At 49.1% G+C, this 17773-nt stretch overlaps 1 protein-coding gene across 3 annotated transcripts in view; it reads right to left on the bottom strand.

Annotated features, from left to right (window-relative positions):
- Positions 1–5255: 5255 nt before the first annotated feature.
- Positions 5256–17773, bottom strand: part of LOC144170591 (uncharacterized) — a 57912-nt gene continuing 45394 nt past the window's right edge. Inside the window, exons 1-4 of one of the 3 annotated variants that reach the window (XM_077700492.1) lie at positions 14775–14908; positions 10614–10852; positions 7225–7644; positions 5256–5857 (exon numbers count right to left, since the gene is read on the bottom strand). In XM_077700492.1, the coding sequence (XP_077556618.1) occupies positions 5613–5857; positions 7225–7644; positions 10614–10791 (843 nt within the window). In that variant the 5' untranslated portion in view covers positions 10792–10852; positions 14775–14908 and the 3' untranslated portion in view covers positions 5256–5612. Of the gene's footprint in view, positions 5858–7224; positions 7645–10613; positions 10853–14774; positions 14909–17773 lie in introns of those variants that run through there. The other 2 variants (XM_077700501.1, XM_077700483.1) reach the window with 2 other exon arrangements.

Below are 17773 nucleotides of genomic sequence, written 5' to 3'. Positions count from 1 at the left end.
AGGCGAGGAACTCCATACGAGACAGATGGAAGAAGCAGCGCAGCAACCGAAAGCTTCGCAAGAGAGTGGCACTGCTCAACCGGGAGATAGAGAAACACTGCGCCGTCCTGTGCCGCCAGCAGTGGCACGCGGTCTGCCAAGAGGCCGACGGGCAGATGCACAAGAGTCGCACCTGGCAGCTACTCCGCCACTTGCTCGATGAGACCAAGACCAAGGGAACGCAACAGCACGTCCTGGCCCGCACCCTACACAAGACCCGGCAGGAACTCGGCGAGGCGGAGGTTCGCCGACGCCTGAACGAGAAGTACCTACCGTCCACGCCTCCGGAGCCCCTTTCAAGCTACACGGGAGCGGTCAACGCCCGGCTCGACGGCGACATCGAGGAGTGGGAAGTGAGGGCGGTGCTCCAGACAATCAACTGCAGATCGGCGGCAGGCCCCGACAGAACGACGAACAAGGCGCTCCGCAACCTGAACGACGCGGCCATCTCGGCTCTCACACTGTACTACAACGAGTGCTGGCGCAACGGCAAGCTACCCAAGCGATGGAAGGAGGCGAGGACGGTGCTCATCCCCAAACCGGGTAAGCCCCCTCACATCGACAACTTGCGTCCGATATCGCTTACGTCGTGCGTGGGCAAGGTGCTAGAGCATGTGCTTCTCAACCGATGGCAGTCGTACCTCGAGGAAGAAGGACTCTACCCCGATACGATCCTGGGCTTCCGGGCTAAGCTTAGCACTCAGGATGCCATGTTGTTGCTTAAGCAGGAGGTGATCGACCAAGCGACCCACTCTCTAGACAACCAAGCGGTCCTGGGCCTAGATTTACAAAGTGCATTTGATCGCGTCAAGCATGCAGCTATCCTTGAGCAAGTGTCCCGCCTCGACATGGGGCAGAGAACGTTTGCCTACATCAGGGATTTCCTCACCGAGCGCACGACGGCAATCAACGTCGGGGATATACAGCTACCTACCAAGACGCTGGGCAGTGTCGGGACGCCGCAGGGATCGGTGATATCGCCTATTCTGTTCAACATGGTGATGATCGGGGTGGCCAACAGGCTCGCCGGCCTTCCGGACGTCAAGCACACGATCTACGCCGACGACATCACCCTGTGGATGACGGGAGGCAGTGACGGCCACATTGAGGCCGCACTGCAGCAGGCGATCGACGTTATCGAGAACCAGTTGCAGGGAACCGGGCTGATCTGCTCGCCTGCAAAGTCGGAGCTCCTAATTCTGCCACCCAACGGAAGGTACAAGGGTACAACCCCGGACATCACCCTGAGAACGCGAGACGGCACGGCCATCCCACACGTTAAGACCCTGAGGGTCCTCGGCCTCCACATAGACGCGCTCAGGCACAACGGCCTCGCAATCAGGAAGCTGGAAACTAAGATGGAAACGGCCACTAGACTCATCCGGAGAGTGTCCACCAGGCATGCGGGGATGAAGGAAGCAAGTCTGCTCCGGCTCGTCCAGTCATTCGCAGTCAGTCACGTAGCCTATGTAGCGGCTTTCCACAACTGGAAGGCGGCGGAGCGCAAAAAGCTCGACGCCATCATCCGCAAGGCGTTTAAGGCGGCACTCGGGCTATACACGCACACCAGCACGGACAAGCTCCTCGAGCTGGGAGTTCACAACACTCTTGACGAGATAGCCGAGGCCCAGCGCACGGCACAGATAACGAGACTAAGGCAAACGAGAGCGGGACGCGCGATCCTACAGCGGCTCGGGCACCAGGAACAAGGAACGCAGGACGGCGCGGAGCGAGCCTCGCTCCCGCGGGACCTGCTCCGCAACCTCCACGTGCCACCCATCCCCCGGAACATGCATCCTGAGCACAATCAGGAACGACGGCTCGCCAGAGCCAAGGCACTCACGGCGACACACGCGATGGACACCGGAGCATACTACGTGGACGTAGCCAAGTACCCGGACCGGCCCAACACGTACGCCGCGGCGGTGGTAGCAGCCACCACCGGGGCGCTGTACACGGCCGGTAGCGTCAGGGCCAAGAGCACGGACCAGGCCGAAGAGATGGCGATCGCATTAGCCCTTACGAACCCAGAGTGCACCACAGTCATCAGTGACGCTAGACAGGCGATCTCGCACTACGCTACGAATAGTGTCTCCCTCAGTGTTGTGAGGGTGTGCGGGGCCCTACACCCCAGACGATCATCGGTGACTATTAAGTGGTTCCCGGCGCACGCCGGCCCGTTGAGCACGGGCGAGAACCGCAACGAGGAGGCGGACCGGGCGGCACGCGCGTTCACCAGCCGCGGCGCGAGCCCGAGCCCCCAACTTGCGGCGGAGGAAGACGACGAGGTGGTGCCACTCACCACCTACAAGGACACCCTGGAGTGGTACCGGACTAACCACCGGACGCTACCCCCACCCCACCCTAAGCTGACGCGACGCGAAGCAGTGGTGTTTAGGCAGCTGCAAACACGTGCGCTGATGACGCCAGTAATAGCTAAACACATATGCCCGGAGGTGTACCCCAGTGATGTGTGTGTGATGTGCAAGAAGGACAGGGCCACGGCGGCCCACATCCTGTGGGACTGCAGAAGACACCCGAGCGAGGCCAGTGTTGCAGAGACGTTCCCGCCGTACCTTGTCAGTGCGGCGGCGTGCAAAGACTACGTCATACAACACATGGCCGTCCAGCAAGTGTCGGACGCCCTCGAGCTTCAACGCCCGAAAGTGTCACCCCCACCCGGGGGTAGGCATGAGTAGGCGACGGTAGCCGAGTGGCCGGCTGACACGACGTGAGGCCGCGTCGCGTTTGCAGGACAAATAAAGATGTTTTCTCTCTCTCTCTCCACCTCTTGTAAGGAGACAGGACGCTTCTCTCAGGAAGGCAGCAGATCGAGCGGTTCCACCTTTACTCGTCGGATCGTGACTCCACAACTCAGACACTCATGATGATGATCATGTACAGATGACGATTGTAATGATTATGTACAGGTGAGAGATTGGCCACAGCGGTGGACGGTGAATAGGCATGGCCTATGACAGTTCCACGAGTCTACGAGTACACGAGTAAGCGCTCACACTATTCATACGCCAATCAATCATTCAATCAATCAGTCAAATATTCAATAAATAAATAAATAAATAAATAAATAAATAAATAAATAAATAAATCAGCACATATACTAGGTGGGTAAATGTGCAGCACCCGTGCATGGTCGTCTGTAACATACCCGCAGGTTCAATCATACCCAAAAAGGGTCTGAATTTGTCAATTTTGTCAACAATAATAAATAAATAAATAAATAAATAAATAAATAAATAAATAAATAAATAAATAAATAAATAAATAAATAAATAAATAAATAAATAAAATATTCTCGGTTATTTTTCAATAGCGAATATTTTATTTCAATGAGGACAAGATGAACGGCGAGAAAATTTCCAGCCCCCCTGGTGCAGTCGTCTTTTAAGTATTCCCATGAAAGGAGTATTCTCTTTTTCACCGAATGTCCCCGAGTCTGCTTCCCACAATACACAGAGAAGGCCAATCACTGCGGTCAAAGCGCTAGAATAGGCCACCGAAGTCACCCAGCATAATATTTGACTCGAACTGTGTGGTCTTCGCTCTGAAGTCACGCAATCCAAGTACAACACTTTGCATTGCTCGATGGCGCAGTGTGTTTCAAGTTTTTAATTAAATCAGACATCGGGTCTCATTATTTGCCAAATGTTTCCGCGGGAACCGCGCTCAGCAGATCTCCGCCGCCAATACCCATCCCCGCACCCACACCTCTCTCCGGAGGCGGGCCACATGCTGCGCATCCTGCAAACACACACCTTCCCACACAGAACACAATTGATACACAGTCATCCACACCTCTTTACTGACCCTACCTGTCCAGCCTGCGGGGCACCGGACACTCACTACCATTCCCTCTGCGAATGCCCCGCAGACCCGTACCCTCCCGTTCCCTTCCCTCACCACTGGGAGCAGATGTTGCGTGACCCGGGAGAGCCAGGCCAAGTCCTGACCACCTACCGGGCCCTGGCGGTCGCGGCGGCCCTGTGGGCCTCCTCCACCCCTAATACCTGATCCCGATGGAGGATAAAACGTATTCCTTCCTTCCTTCCTTCCTTCCACGCACACGGGGCAAGGATATGGGGCAAAGCAGATCCACGAACATTTTTTAGTGTACATGAACCAAACTAAAATATTTCGCATCAATATAACGTTATTACACCTCTGCCGTTCTTAGGGTCTTCCAATATCTTCGGTTTTCCTAAAAAGCTTCATCTGTGTTTCAGCGCGACTTATAACGATGGCCCCCAAAACTCATTTGTTACAGCGATTGCCTCACCAGCCGAAAGCCAAAACTTTCCGCCTGACAGCTTGCGTGAGGATTACATACGCTATAAAATAGTGTTTGAAAGTTTGGTTTGAGACACGCGGTAGTTTATGGCTAACGTAAACTGTAACTTAACCGCTGTACTTAGCGGAGGCTGGTCTTGTACTTCCCACAAGGCCTCGGGCATTGCTTCGTAAAACCATTTCAGGCCCTTATTAGCTTACATCCTAATACGATGCGACCAATCTGAATAGACTGCGTGGACAACGCTGGACCTGGAAATTAGTTGCCTTGATGTTTTCCTTTTTTTTTACCTGCCAAATTCACCGTAACGAACTGGGGCTTGAAAACCAAGTTAATAAATACATAAGGGCTTTGCGTGTATTGTTTTTTAGATATTTTGGGGACCTAGCAAAGCCTAAAAAAGTTGATCATGTTAATGGGACCGATTTGTCTCTTATAAGGTGTTAAACAGAAAGCGAGCGTTTATTAGGTTGATGGATATATCACGCACATAGTGAACTACTTTTGTATACTGAGCCACGAAAGACAGCAAGTGTTTAAAGAAAGACCCGCCGCGGTGGCTCAGTGGCTAAGGCGTTGTGCTGCGGAGCACGAGGTCGCGGGTTCGATTCCCGGCCGTGGAGGCCGCTTCTCTGATGGAGGTGAAAAGCGAAAACGCCCATGTGTACGAGATTTCGGCGCACGTTAAACATCCCCAGGTGGTCAAAATTAATCCGGAGGCCTCCACTACGGTGTGCCTCATCGCCTGCGTTGGGTCGGCGCGTGAAACCCTACAATCAATCAAATGTTTAAAGAAAGACGCACATCCATAAAATCGGCAGCACATGCGCCGAGAACTTTCATGCAAGTATAAAAAGCGGAAGTAGCTTACGAAAGAACGTGTTTCTGAAGACCGAGCTATGCCGATTATTGATTTATTTATTTCCAAGTTAAAAAAATAGAAAATCGAAAATGTGCGCATCATTCACTGCGCTGAAATGTTTTTGCAGCCCCGACCATAGGCGCGCAGTATTGCCTCAATCATAAGAAGCACAGCAGGTTACGCAATACGTATTATTGCACCATAAACCGGCAGTTATAAAAAACTGGTTAGAATAATTAAAAGGCAATTAAAATACACTAAGCACGCCACCAGTGCCCCAGGCCAGCCAATTGGCAGAATGTCCAGTGCATAATCCCGGCGCCTTTGTCTTTCTACAGCCCCTCGAGGACACGGCGGTTTCGGGGCATAACAGCGCTCAGAACGGAACGGGTGAGTCAATGTTCACTGCACCCCCGCCTTGGTCGCTGCCACGCTCCTACTTTGCCTTTCCGTCGGACGACTAGTGTACGAGGTTCGGAAGATGACAACGCATCCTGCTCCGCTCCTCCCTACGCTGAAGACGTCTTCGGAAACCGACTTGTGCTTGAGAAGGAGCAGGTGGTCCGCGCTGGATTCTTGTCCATTAAGGAAGGAAGGAGGAAGAACACGGGCTTCTGGTGGACATGTTAGGCCAGCTTCGAGATTGCCTGAAATGTTCCGAAGAAGAATGAGAAAAAATGAGAAAGAACAAACAAAGGAAGAAAGAAACAAACAGAGAACTTTATTGAAGTGCAGTAATATTAAAACTTATACAATCGTCAGGAAGTATATCACTGTGCCGGGACTCTAGGTAAGTCCATAACAGCGGCAAAATTGACATAATTAAGGGAGCAAGAATTAACATGTAAAGTGAACTTGCTTAGCAATGTTAGGCACTACAATATTATACAAAAAGGATGAACCCCCCACTTATTAATCATAAATATGGAAGAAGTACTTCGAGATAAATGATACAAGATCAGCCATCACATCAACTGCATATTCAGAATAAACTACATCTAAAAATACACAACAAAAAACAAGATTACAAACGCAAAAGATCGTTTTTAAAGGATGATTTAAACGAAAAGAAGCAGTTAATTTTCCAGGAAGTGGTTGATTGATTGATTGTGGGGGTTTAACGTGCCGACGCAACGCAGGCGATGAGGCGCGCCATAGTGGAGAGCTCCGGATTAATTTTGACCACCTGGGGATCTTTAACGTGCGCCGAAATCTCGTACACACGGGCGTTTTTGCTTTTCGCCTTCATCAGAAAAGCGGCCGCCGCGGCCGGGAATCGAACCCGCGACCTCGTGCTCAGCAGCGCAACGCCTTAGCCACTGAGCCACCGCGGCGGGTTCCAGGAAGTGGTAAACGGTTATTCGATTTCTGCATGGCATTGCAAAGCGAAGTCAGTTTGCCACAACTAGTTCGAAGACGCGGAAGTAAAAAAAAAAACTTTTCGATTCAAACCTTGCCCTGTTATGGTTTCCTAACGATCAGGAGTTGATACAATTAAAATGCAGTTGTAAACAAAGACCTAAAAATTAATATGCGTTAAGTATATTGAAGCGACTTATGAATTGATAACACATTTTAATGGCGCAACATTGACTCCGTATTGAGTATGGCTCCTGGTGTTTATAAGAATGGTTTGATTTTCGATGTGTTGTGCTGAGGACCTATGACAAAGATGTGTTGTCCCGCGCCGGGATCCCATAATTTGTATGAATATGAATAAAAGAAAATTAAACAGATAAAGAAGCATCAGACAACAGGTATTTTTTTGGCGAAAACCCCATTCAGTTATTTTTGATGGTATCGCTGATTTTCGAATTACTCTTTTACTTTTTGTTTTGTTTTGAAAAAAAAAGGAAGAGATGCAAATGGGGGTGAGTTCGGGACTAAGTGTTAACGATAAAAGAGAGGATATTCGAGTTTGGCTAGTTTTACAGAATATAGGGCTAGTTTATTTTGGGATAATATTGCCACGACATGGCAAAGAGTCAAAGGTATTCATGCCGTGTCCACCCACCGACTACGACGACGACGGAGGGGCTGCCCTCACAAAGGACGCGAGCCTGCAGAGCCTGATAATACTGCTGCTGCTGTGGCTCCAGACCATTCTGGCTCGACGCGCGACAGTTCTGCAGCCTTCCTCGGCGTTTGGCACACGCGTACTCTCCTCTGCAGCAGTACGCCCACTCGGATTCAGCGTTGTCCCCCTGGAAAATTTTGGCCATCGGCAGGCTGTGCGTGGACTCTCCGAGCGTCGACGAGCCGCGACCAGCACTTGACCACGTCCATCGCCCCGTGATCCCAGTCCGTGACCAGCCCATCAGGAGCAGCAGTGACGAGACGAGAAGAGACGAACACAAGACGTCGCGTTTCCTGCCCTGTCGTCCGACGTGGATGCGACTACTCCAGGCGTTTCGTCGCTGCCTTGACATCGCTGCTGCGGGAGCAGGCATCGTCATGAGTGGCGGCATCAACTAATCTATGGCTTGCGGTCATCACATCAGTCAACCTCATCATGTCACGAGGAGAAAAATGGAGCCAAAGGTATTTCTCGCGCCATTTTCACCCACAGACGACGAATACGACGGAGTGGGCCTCACGCAGTCTGACTGGGACCACCATATACGCTTGTACAGGGGCCCCCAGAAGTAATTGGAACAAGGGAGCTGTGGCCAAACCGTATCGGAGCGCCGTGCAGCCGCACCGGCGGTGACCGAAAGGATCCGAACACGTATGCGCGCTTGCCGAAGGCGATAGCCCATCGATACCTCTCACACCACTTCTGGTAAACTGGCTTCGAGCATTTTTCGCTGCATACTTGTCCCAACAATGGCGCGAATAGCAGAGGCGCATCTGGCAGCGTCGTTCTCACACTTTCCACGCGTGCGACCTGCTCCATGGAGACGCTGCGCTATCACAAGCGTCTGCAGTGACAATTTTTCTTTTCAAGTATTTTTATGGGCATCTGGTATCAGCGCCATCGCCAAGACGAGTAGGCTGCGGACAATGCCCGAAGCCAAGTTAAAAGAAGTGATTCAAGCGGTATCCATGGGCTATCACCTTCGGCAGGCGCGCATGCGTTCTCTGATCCTTTCGGTTACCGCACGTAGGGTAGCTACCGCCGGTGAAGCTACGCGGCGCTCCGCTACGGTTTGGCCACAGCTCCCGTATTCCAATTACTTCTGGCGGCACCTGTACATAGATCTCATCGTGTTGTAAAGACATCGCTTCACCATTACGCATGTTTCGTCTCATCTTTTTCCTGCCCCCAGCTAACAATATATAAGCGGTTTTTCGGGCACCAGGTTTCCACGTAAATATGTTCAATGTTTAGGTTGAATGTAAGGCCTGTGATGGACTAGTCTGTAGATGTTATAGTAGTATCGTCGACATACAAAACGCAATTACATGAATTTAAACAATTCAAAAGGTCGTCCATGTAGATTATGAACAGCACGGGAATAAGTACCGGCGCCTGGGGCTTGCCTTGAGTAGTAGTTTTTAATCTGAAAACATGCTAGTCCTGTACACGATGTAGTCCCTATTTCTTTGGGTATTTTTAATCGAAGCCGGTATGAGAATGGTTTCATGCATCTTTTCTTAACTGTCAAGAAAAAAATTGAATCGTATCTGCTCGGTTCGCTATAGATGTAGTCGAAAAACAATTGTCTTCTGCTGCCGCCCGCGCCGTGTAACCACCTCTCTCTTCCCCTCCCACCTCATGCTCTTCGCCTCTTATCTCGGTAATCCCAAGATTGACGCAATGACTGTATGTTGAATTTAGTTCATTTTACCGTGTTAGCGCTCCGGTGCCCTATCTGTTGGGACTGTTTGTTACTGTATGTTTTTTTGCTACCGCACATATGACGCCCACGTCTGTTTGAACGAGGCTGTTATCAGTTTTATATTTCTGGATTGCATCAAATATTCTCAATTTTTATTTTGGCTGAACAATGTTGACAACCATATGGTATGCTGCGAGATTTATTCATTATGGAATGGATTGCCTAACATGTCGTATCGTTCAAGAATTCTCTTGTCCTTAGGCCGGGCAGTGGAATCGACAGATAGAGAGACAGCCAGACAGACAAAATGTTTGGCGGTGAAGTATCCAGGAAAGACAGTCGTTTTTAGAGCTCCCGAGACTGCACGTGTCTCTCTACAGCGCGAGGGGCTAAAAGCCAACTTCATGGTGCGTGTGCTATTTCCACGCGGTTACCGCCAAACTTGCACATCGTTCAAAACATGATTTCGCCCTCAAGCTCATACTTCTCATCCCTCAGATATGCACCTTGAGTGGATTAGTAAATAAGGGGCCCAAGTTGCGACATCAAAAATTACTTAGAGCTCAAGTAATCACTTCGATGACACGTGCCAACAAAATTATGACGTGTCATTCATTTAGATATGCATTTTGAGTGTAGTTGTGAAGTGCGCGTAATTCCATTGCTATGAGGTGTTTTTAATAAAATTATATGATTAAGGGTATAATATCTTTAGTAAGTCCACATAAGTGAGCCAACAAGGTAGCCATCGTCAATAGAATGTTTAATTTTTCAAGTTAAAGAAAGCCAGGCTAGACTAGTTATTACTCCTAACCAAAACCGAAATTCGCACTAGTTGAATGGGTAAATAAATAATGTAATTTGAGTAAAACCAACTTGTATGCGTCGGTAGTTATAAATTGAAGTTTCATAGCGCTTTGTTATATACGCCAACAAGCTTAGCGTTCTTTCAAGGACGAGCAAAACGGCAGGTTTTTAAAAGTAATTTAGGTTGATACGTTCAAAGGTCACGTAAGCCAATAATTCAGAAATTACGTGGCCAGATCATTTCTAATTTCTGACTGCTGACTGTTAATGAACTTCTCCAGACGTTGCACGAAAAAAGATGAAAATAAACGGAATGCGGGAGATAATTTTATTTTATAATTTCATTTTTTAAGTCCCCTCGGATTTCCGTGACGAAATGAATAGTAAGAAATAAAGCGTTGGCTGTTGGGCTAATCCGATGGGGTGTTTTATTTTTAATGCGGATTTTAGAAACGGACTTCGGAGCGAACGAGGGCTTCCAAAATTTGTGCAAAAGCCTCCACTGTTTATTCTAATTGATTGATTGTGGGGTTTAACGCACCGACGCAACGCAGGCGTTGAGGCGCGCCGTAGTGGAGGGTTCCGGATTAGTTTCGACCACCTGGGGATCTTTAACGTGCGCCGAAATCTCGTACACACGGGCGTTTTTGCTTTTCGCCTCCATCAGAAAAGCTGCCGCCGCGGCCGGGAATCGAGCCCGCGACCTCATGCCCAGCAGCGCAATGCCTTCTAAGCCACCGCGGCGGGTCACTCTTTATGCTATTGTTCACGAATACATTGCTATAGCCGCGCTGTTGAAAAAGAGACAGGCTACCTGGCAGGGAACTTGGCGGACAGGTACTTGCAGAAGGTGGCCACTTGCTTTCCCTGTCGTACGTGCTGGGCGCAGCGACCTTCTCGGCCTCCACGTACGCGGGGCCGCCTCCTCCGCCGGCGACCCTGTTGGCCCAACTGATGTCGGTCGGGTTCTCCAGTCCAGACTTGCTCGCCATGGAGCGCTCTGTCCTGGCCACGGTTGACTGGTCCCTGTGATAGCACGGTCCGCTTCAGTCCCTGCGGGTTCACGCCAAAGGAGCGCAGCCAACTGAGAAACAGTTTTGTTCGACTGAGTTTGCACTGTACTTCTCCCAGCTCGACTACTATGGCGGCGGCACTGCTTCCGTCCAATTTCGCAGCAAAACTTTGAGATCTGTGGTTAAGTGGCTTGATGACATCTGGGACGCCAACTGTGAACTGCGCGGACGCCACCCGGAGGCCCAGCTCCCCGCCCCGATGAGGATTCTCACCTTGATACTGCTGAACGCTAAACGGTGGCTTATCGCTGCAGTAGCCCTCCAACCAGCGAGGAGGACGCCAATGTTATCTACGACTCCGCCATGAACCTGAAGGAGATGACCGAGCCGTCGAATGTGGTGACACAGCAGAACAGCCCACGCAAGACGGGGCGCGAGCTTCACGATCCTGTGTGTGGTGGTGGTGAAGCGCATACCGACTTAAGGGGATTGGCCAAGAAGAGTTCTTTTTCCATTGTAATTAATCATGGGATGCGAAATATAGGAGCAGAAGCAAGAATTTAGTCTAAGTTCAAGAGATAGAGAGAAAACAAAAAAAACAAAGAGAAGAGTTGGAAAACTATTTAAATTCAGCCTAATCGGCATATGTTTAGCACGGCAGATGAGCTGTCTCCGAAATGAAGAAATGGATGGCGTTGCACACGCCCCAATGGCATTGGCCCAGCTTAGTGCCCTTAAATGACAAAAGCACTGGTACAGTCAATGACAGTCCAAGACATCGCAGGCGAGTCTTTAGCAGCCTTCTCCGATGATTAGAAAATCGGCGGCAAAAAAAAAAAAGGAAAAAATGTTCTTCGGTTTCAATTTCGTGCTAAAAGTGACACAAGGGGGTGGATGCTGCCCGATATAGGTACCGATTAAGTGGAGGCACACCCAAGCGAAAAGAAGTCAGCGCTCAGCGCTCAGCGCGGCCGGAGCTACGACATCGTCGTCTTCATCAAAGCCTCATTGGCGGCGTACACATATAGCCATATTGCGGCATTATCCCAGGCTGCGTACCCACACGGGGCTTAGAGCGTCCTTACTAGCAACATTCCAATGTGTGGTATGGGTAATCAACATGTTCTGATCTTTTAAGTGCGAATGCACTTCTTAAGCGAGCCTGAATCGTCCGCCGCCGTAGTCCGCATAGCAACAGCTGCGGGTGCGCGCGCTCCTCGTCTTCCCTAGCAACGGGGGGAGATGGGCGCGCGCTGCCTGGCCGCGTCCCCATGGCTCATTCTTGTTGTTGTTCCTGCTGACATGGCACATACCCACGTGGGGGATTGGCCAGGAATCGGGCGTGAGAAGGGCTAATACACCCGCTTAAAGGAGTACTGACACGAAATTTCAAAGCTGAGATCCGCTCTAGCAATCAAGTACAACGACAACACAAATAGGTGTCTGTGAATAAATGCATCTTTCTTTCTTTGTAGTTGTGTGTGTGTGTGTGATCTTTCTTTCGCGAACATTACCGAACCGCGCAAATTCAACTCGTGCATTCGCACTTTCACATTCTTCCCCTCGGGGAAATGCGGGGAATTTTTTTCAGCACAGTTTGTTTTATGATACACCTTGCATGCCCTAAAATTGGCGTATTACACGTGAGTTTGGTAAATCAGTGAAGTAACAGGTATACAAATGACTGTTTCAGGAACCAAGATACTCAGCATCGAGGTAAGTAAAGCGTGTGTCATTCAGTGGAAGTGTCCTTGCATGCTTATGTGCAAGTTGCCACTAGATGCACGCTGGCAGTGTTTGTCTTGCCCAGTACAGCTTAGTCGAAGACAATGATGAGCACTCCATCAGGAAGCCCTGCCACCCTTCCAAAGAGGTATTCAGGCGGCCGAGGAATATGCCGTAGGGCTTTTAGGATGACGTACCAAGTGACCTTTGCGCCACGGTTCTCTTCGCCTTGCCGCTCTCGTCCGAGGTCGGAGCTTTTGTTTGAAAGTTACAAAAGATCGGAGCATTCGCCGCAGAGGTGGTGGGATTCCTTAGGCTTGTCTGGCCATTAGCACATACTAAATTTCAAACTGCTGTTTTTATTTTTGGGATATGTTATTGTCATTTGTTATATTTTAACATTACTGCTAGATTAAACCTTCGTCAAACAAAATCGTAATATTTATTGGACTGGGAGAGCAGAAATGGCGCAGACGCTGCAAAAACCTTTCGTGTTCTATGTACAATTGCTGGCTGCTGCATTGTGTCCCGCCTGCAGACTACGCGGGGTTACCACTGGCCTTCGCGCCCAAAGCCACTGTTCCTGCTTCCGTCATCCTGCCATCTACGGGCCACGAGAATGCGTTCGCGGTATCTTCGCTGGAGCAATGGCAACTTCGACCGACTTCCGCAACCACAACGCAATCGCATCGCCACCGCCAGCATCTAGTGCAACAGCTATAAATAGACAGATCCTGCTCCTTGTCCTCAGTGGGCATGGGAGAGCAGCAATGGTGCAGATGCTGCTAAAACCTTTTGCTGTTCTACGTACAGCTTATTCCTGCTCACTCAATTTTTTGTAAAAGGAACTGCAACACGTGTTTGCTGCTCATCCTATGCCCACATACTATGTTACTGCTGGATGGCGATTTTGTGCTTGTCGTCAACTTGCGGTTTATATCTGATGATATTGAGTTAAACCCCGTACCTGTGAAGGAAGTGTTTGCTGCAATACCAGCTCTAGAGGCAAGAATGGAATCTAGGCACTCGGAAGTTATGGTCATACTAAACAAGGTCAAATCCAGTCAAAACGTACTGTAAGAAAAAGTGTTAGATATGAGCTTATGATTGGCAGTGGTTGAAAAAAAATTCTGCAGAAATCCAGAGAATTGTATACTCACGCCGGTTGTGTTGAGTGTGCGTTCTTTACACCCAATTTTTTGGATTTTCGAAAGCCAGTATCTCCACCAATTATCTTCATTTGCGCTATTATAACGATTACAGGTGAAATTTTCGCGAAATCTGCATTATTGTTCAAATGAAGGGGGTTAACGGTTTGTCATTTTCGTATTTCTTTATATTTATTTTATTTCCTTTACGTTTTCAAAATTTTGTACGACCAATTATCTCTGTTTACGCTATTATAAGGATTACACGAGGAACTTCCACAAAATCTGCATTGTTGTAAAAATGCCGGGCGTTATAGGGACCGAACGGCCGTTGTATGGCACCACCGTCGCTTCAGCGAACAGCGCCGCCCGTGGAGAACCGCGCGTCAGTGGAATGCCTCTGGCGGTCAGCGCTGCGTAGTTCTGCATGGTTTTCTGTCGTTCTGCTGCGGTGCGGCTCGCAAAGCTTAGATAACCACAAACTCTTTTTTCAGATCGGTACATCTTGAAAGTAGAGGCGACCTTTACGAGGCATACCACGTGTGTGATTTACGCACATACTCAGTAATTAGAAACAGCAGACGACGCTCAATGCGTCAAGCTGCAAGCCAAGCTGGAAGTGCAAGTCCGTTCCTTCGTGCAAATTTCTCATGCCTGCATGCAGTCGGTGCATCGAGGAATATATTGCAGCTAAATTCTCCTACAAAGCCCGTGTGTGCAGCCGATCCAGAAATGCTGCGGCGCTGGCTTTGGCAGTTGATCACGAAACGGCGTTGTGCACAAGCGAAAGACAAAGTTGGGGGGGGGGGGGGGGGGGGGGGGGTGCCTTCTAAGATTTAACCCGAAACAAAAATTGTGATTGACGATGCTCCGTAACTTCATTAACTATACACTGTAAAAAATGGCCAACTTTACGGAGAAAGCTGCTGGTAAAACGTTGCCGGACAGATTTCCGTAATTTCGACAACGGAAAGAATTTTAACAACGGACATTCCGTAGTACGGAAAGTCCGTAACAAAACAAACACACCGTTTCAAAAAGCACGCCTTTCCGTAATTGATAGAAACTCCAGAAAAGAAAACTAAATACCTCGACGAGGAATCGAAGCCGCGACGTTGATCGAATGGGCACGACGCTCGAGACCACTGCACCACCGCACGAACGCTGCACTTATGCCGAACAACCTGTATACTACATAGATGCCCACCCTGTGTGTGCCATACATCGGTGTCTACTAGCTGGCTTACAGATTTCCTGGCTGATAAAGTGCGATTTCTTAAATAGCGCTTGCGCAGTACGGTTCCACGAAGCCCCCGCAATAGTTGATCGCCATCAACTCCGCTGTTTCGAGAAAGCGCTCGCAAAAATGTGTGTGACTGGCTGCGACTGCGATTTCACACTGCATGAATAGTGCTTGCTGTGCTTTGTTTTTAAGCTTTGGGCTAAATATTTCGTCCGATATTGATTCCTTAAGAACTAAATTACCTTCCGCAACTCTGCTTCTGCACGCAAATGACCTTATATTTTCTACAAGTGTGCCGGTCACACACGCATGTGCAGTTTTCAGGTCCGGGGCAGCGACGTCGCCGGAGCGTCGTAAAGACAAGATACAGCGCTCGTGTTGAGCGGTATGGGCCTCATGGTCCTCACTAAGTTTACTACACTTTAGACACTAACGAAACAGAGCCGCATTCATTACGCCACGAATGTTGTCGGGGCGCAGTTTTCGCTTCTCGATCAATTCCCGACGATCGACACGACAATATATTTCTTGCAGTTATTAATAAACTGATCTGTTTCCGTTCTGCATCATAGAGACGAAACGCCCGTATTTTGCAAAGCAGAAGAAGATTCCGTTTTACGTGTAACCGAGAGAGCATCCGTATACTGAGGGACGGAGCACACTTCCGTTAAATTATGGGTGTTTTCTTTATTCTGCATCAAACGGAACACGGCTCTGTTTTATTACGGCCATCTGGTCCGTGATTTGTCCGTAAAATTACGGATTGGTTTTACAGTGTACAGCAGAAACATGTTTAATTTCACAGAAATACGTTTACTACGGCCATTGGGAATCGCTTAAAAAATAAATACCGCATGCTGGTAGAACGTTATTGCTTGTCCTGGGAAAGCATTGCTTTATAAGACTTGCAGTAGTTTGTGGCCAGTTGGTTGACGGTTTATCAAAAAACAATGCCTGCGTGCCTGAAGGACGAGAGACCCGAGGGTGCCAAAAACCTGCCCTCAGTTTCACAACCTAATGCTGTGGTAGAATTTTTCAAGCTGCCACCTGCGCTTGAAAAATCGTGCACTCCTTCGTCAAACAACGATGATAGTTTATCGCAAAGCTTTCTCATGTGAGTTTCCTTGGTTGCCTTCTGGATTTAAACTGACTATTCGAGCTTTGAATCTGATGAGCACGCAGTTTCGTCTTTTGAGCACAGCGTCTTTGACTTTGACTCTTTCTCATTCTACTTCGCATGACGAATGCTTCCCATTCAACCATCGTCGTCGTCAGACGGAGGGCTGGGTGATTATTCTGTTTAATTTTGCACTTCTATGCGCCCCTCTCCAAATCTTAACTGCTTCCAATGTGTTGGAAATGCGTCTGTGCTGGAGGCCTCGGGCTGATGCACCTCTATTTGAGGCTACTAGTCGCGCATTTTTGGTTTCTTCACAAGGGATTACACGATTTTTTAGGTACTGAGCAAAGAATACTTAATCATTAAAAAATGGCCCCAATCCAAGCTGTGGAGGTGGTTGGAAAGCAAAGCTTTAAACGACACCCACAACAACTGCCCATGCGACTTTACTTGAATTCACACATGTGGCTCTACAAAGAGTGAAAGCAGACATTCTGCCAGCCATTACCTGGAATTCGCGGGGGCGGCGTCCCGAACGCAGCAGTAGCGTCGGCCGCGGCCGGGCTAGAGCAGCGGACGCCACCACTGTAGCGAGGCCGTGAATCGGCAGAAAGAAAACGGAGAGGAGCGTCTTTCGAAGGTTCAGACAGCAGAACCTAGCCATCCTGATGTGCTAGCTTGGGGCTACACCACCGCGTGACACAAGCGCAGACACCGAAACAATGCGGCATGTGAGCTTAGTGATTTCCATTTATGCCGATTTAAACTAGTCACTTTAATAAGTTTGAGAATTGCGAGAAAGCTGGGGGAACTTTCATAATCGTTGTTTATCAGAACCAGATACTGCTTTCGCTTTTTTATACCTCTAAAACACAACCAAATGGTATTCACCAATTTAGAAAACGGAGTCCCATTCGAGGCAAGCATTGCGCAAAAGGTAGCGTTTCTCTAGCGGCCAGATATCCGTACGTGGTCTCTACATTTTGTTTTTCCGCCCTGCAAACCAATCATAAACATATTTTTGCCGTACGACCACTTAATTCCGTCGGATGTGGGTTACCCTGGAGGTGCTGTCGAACAAGTTCATCAAGCCGTGCGAAGGCAGTGTGCAATGAATGCGGAGCTGCACCAAAACAGACCCAAAACAACCGTCGCTAAAGCAGACGACAAAGACGCACCGCCGACGCCGCCGCCGGCGAGCAGGCACTTCCGCACGGGGAACGCTGGGTAAATTCGTCGCGCCCTCTACCGAGCTGACAGAATAGAACTCGCGGAGCTTTCGAAGTTAATCAGTAAGAGTAAGACAATTTACATACGGAAGTATAATACAGAGGGGATTGAGCATGTTGTAAAGAACGGAGGCAGCCTCAAAGCAGCGAGGAGGCGTCTAGGCATGGGGAAAACTCAGATGTATGCATTTAAAGACAAGCAGTGCAATGTCATCACAAATAGGGATAAACTAGCTGTAGTAGCTGAAGAGTTCTACATTCTACAGTCCTGACTGAGCTTTCAGGAAGCAATCGCGTATGTCGAATTATCGTTTTATCAATCGTTTTTGCTGCCCTGTCCACTTCATTATAACGAGGGTTTACTGCATTTTTATGCACGCTTTTTCACGTAAAACAGAAAAGACCGGATATTACAGGCCCAGCTGTTATGACGGCCATCTTCATGATAATGACTTTCTTGCCCCTGCGCGTCCGAAGCAATCGTCTGTGTGCAGCC

This window comes from Haemaphysalis longicornis, unplaced genomic scaffold (genome assembly GCF_048455015.1).
Source record: "Haemaphysalis longicornis isolate Haplotype H1 unplaced genomic scaffold, Haemaphysalis longicornis Haplotype H1 scaffold_1, whole genome shotgun sequence".
NCBI classification, from domain to species: domain Eukaryota; kingdom Metazoa; phylum Arthropoda; class Arachnida; order Ixodida; family Ixodidae; genus Haemaphysalis; species Haemaphysalis longicornis.
The sequence above is the reverse complement of the archived record's forward strand: the minus strand, read 5'-3'. Positions and strand labels throughout refer to the sequence as shown.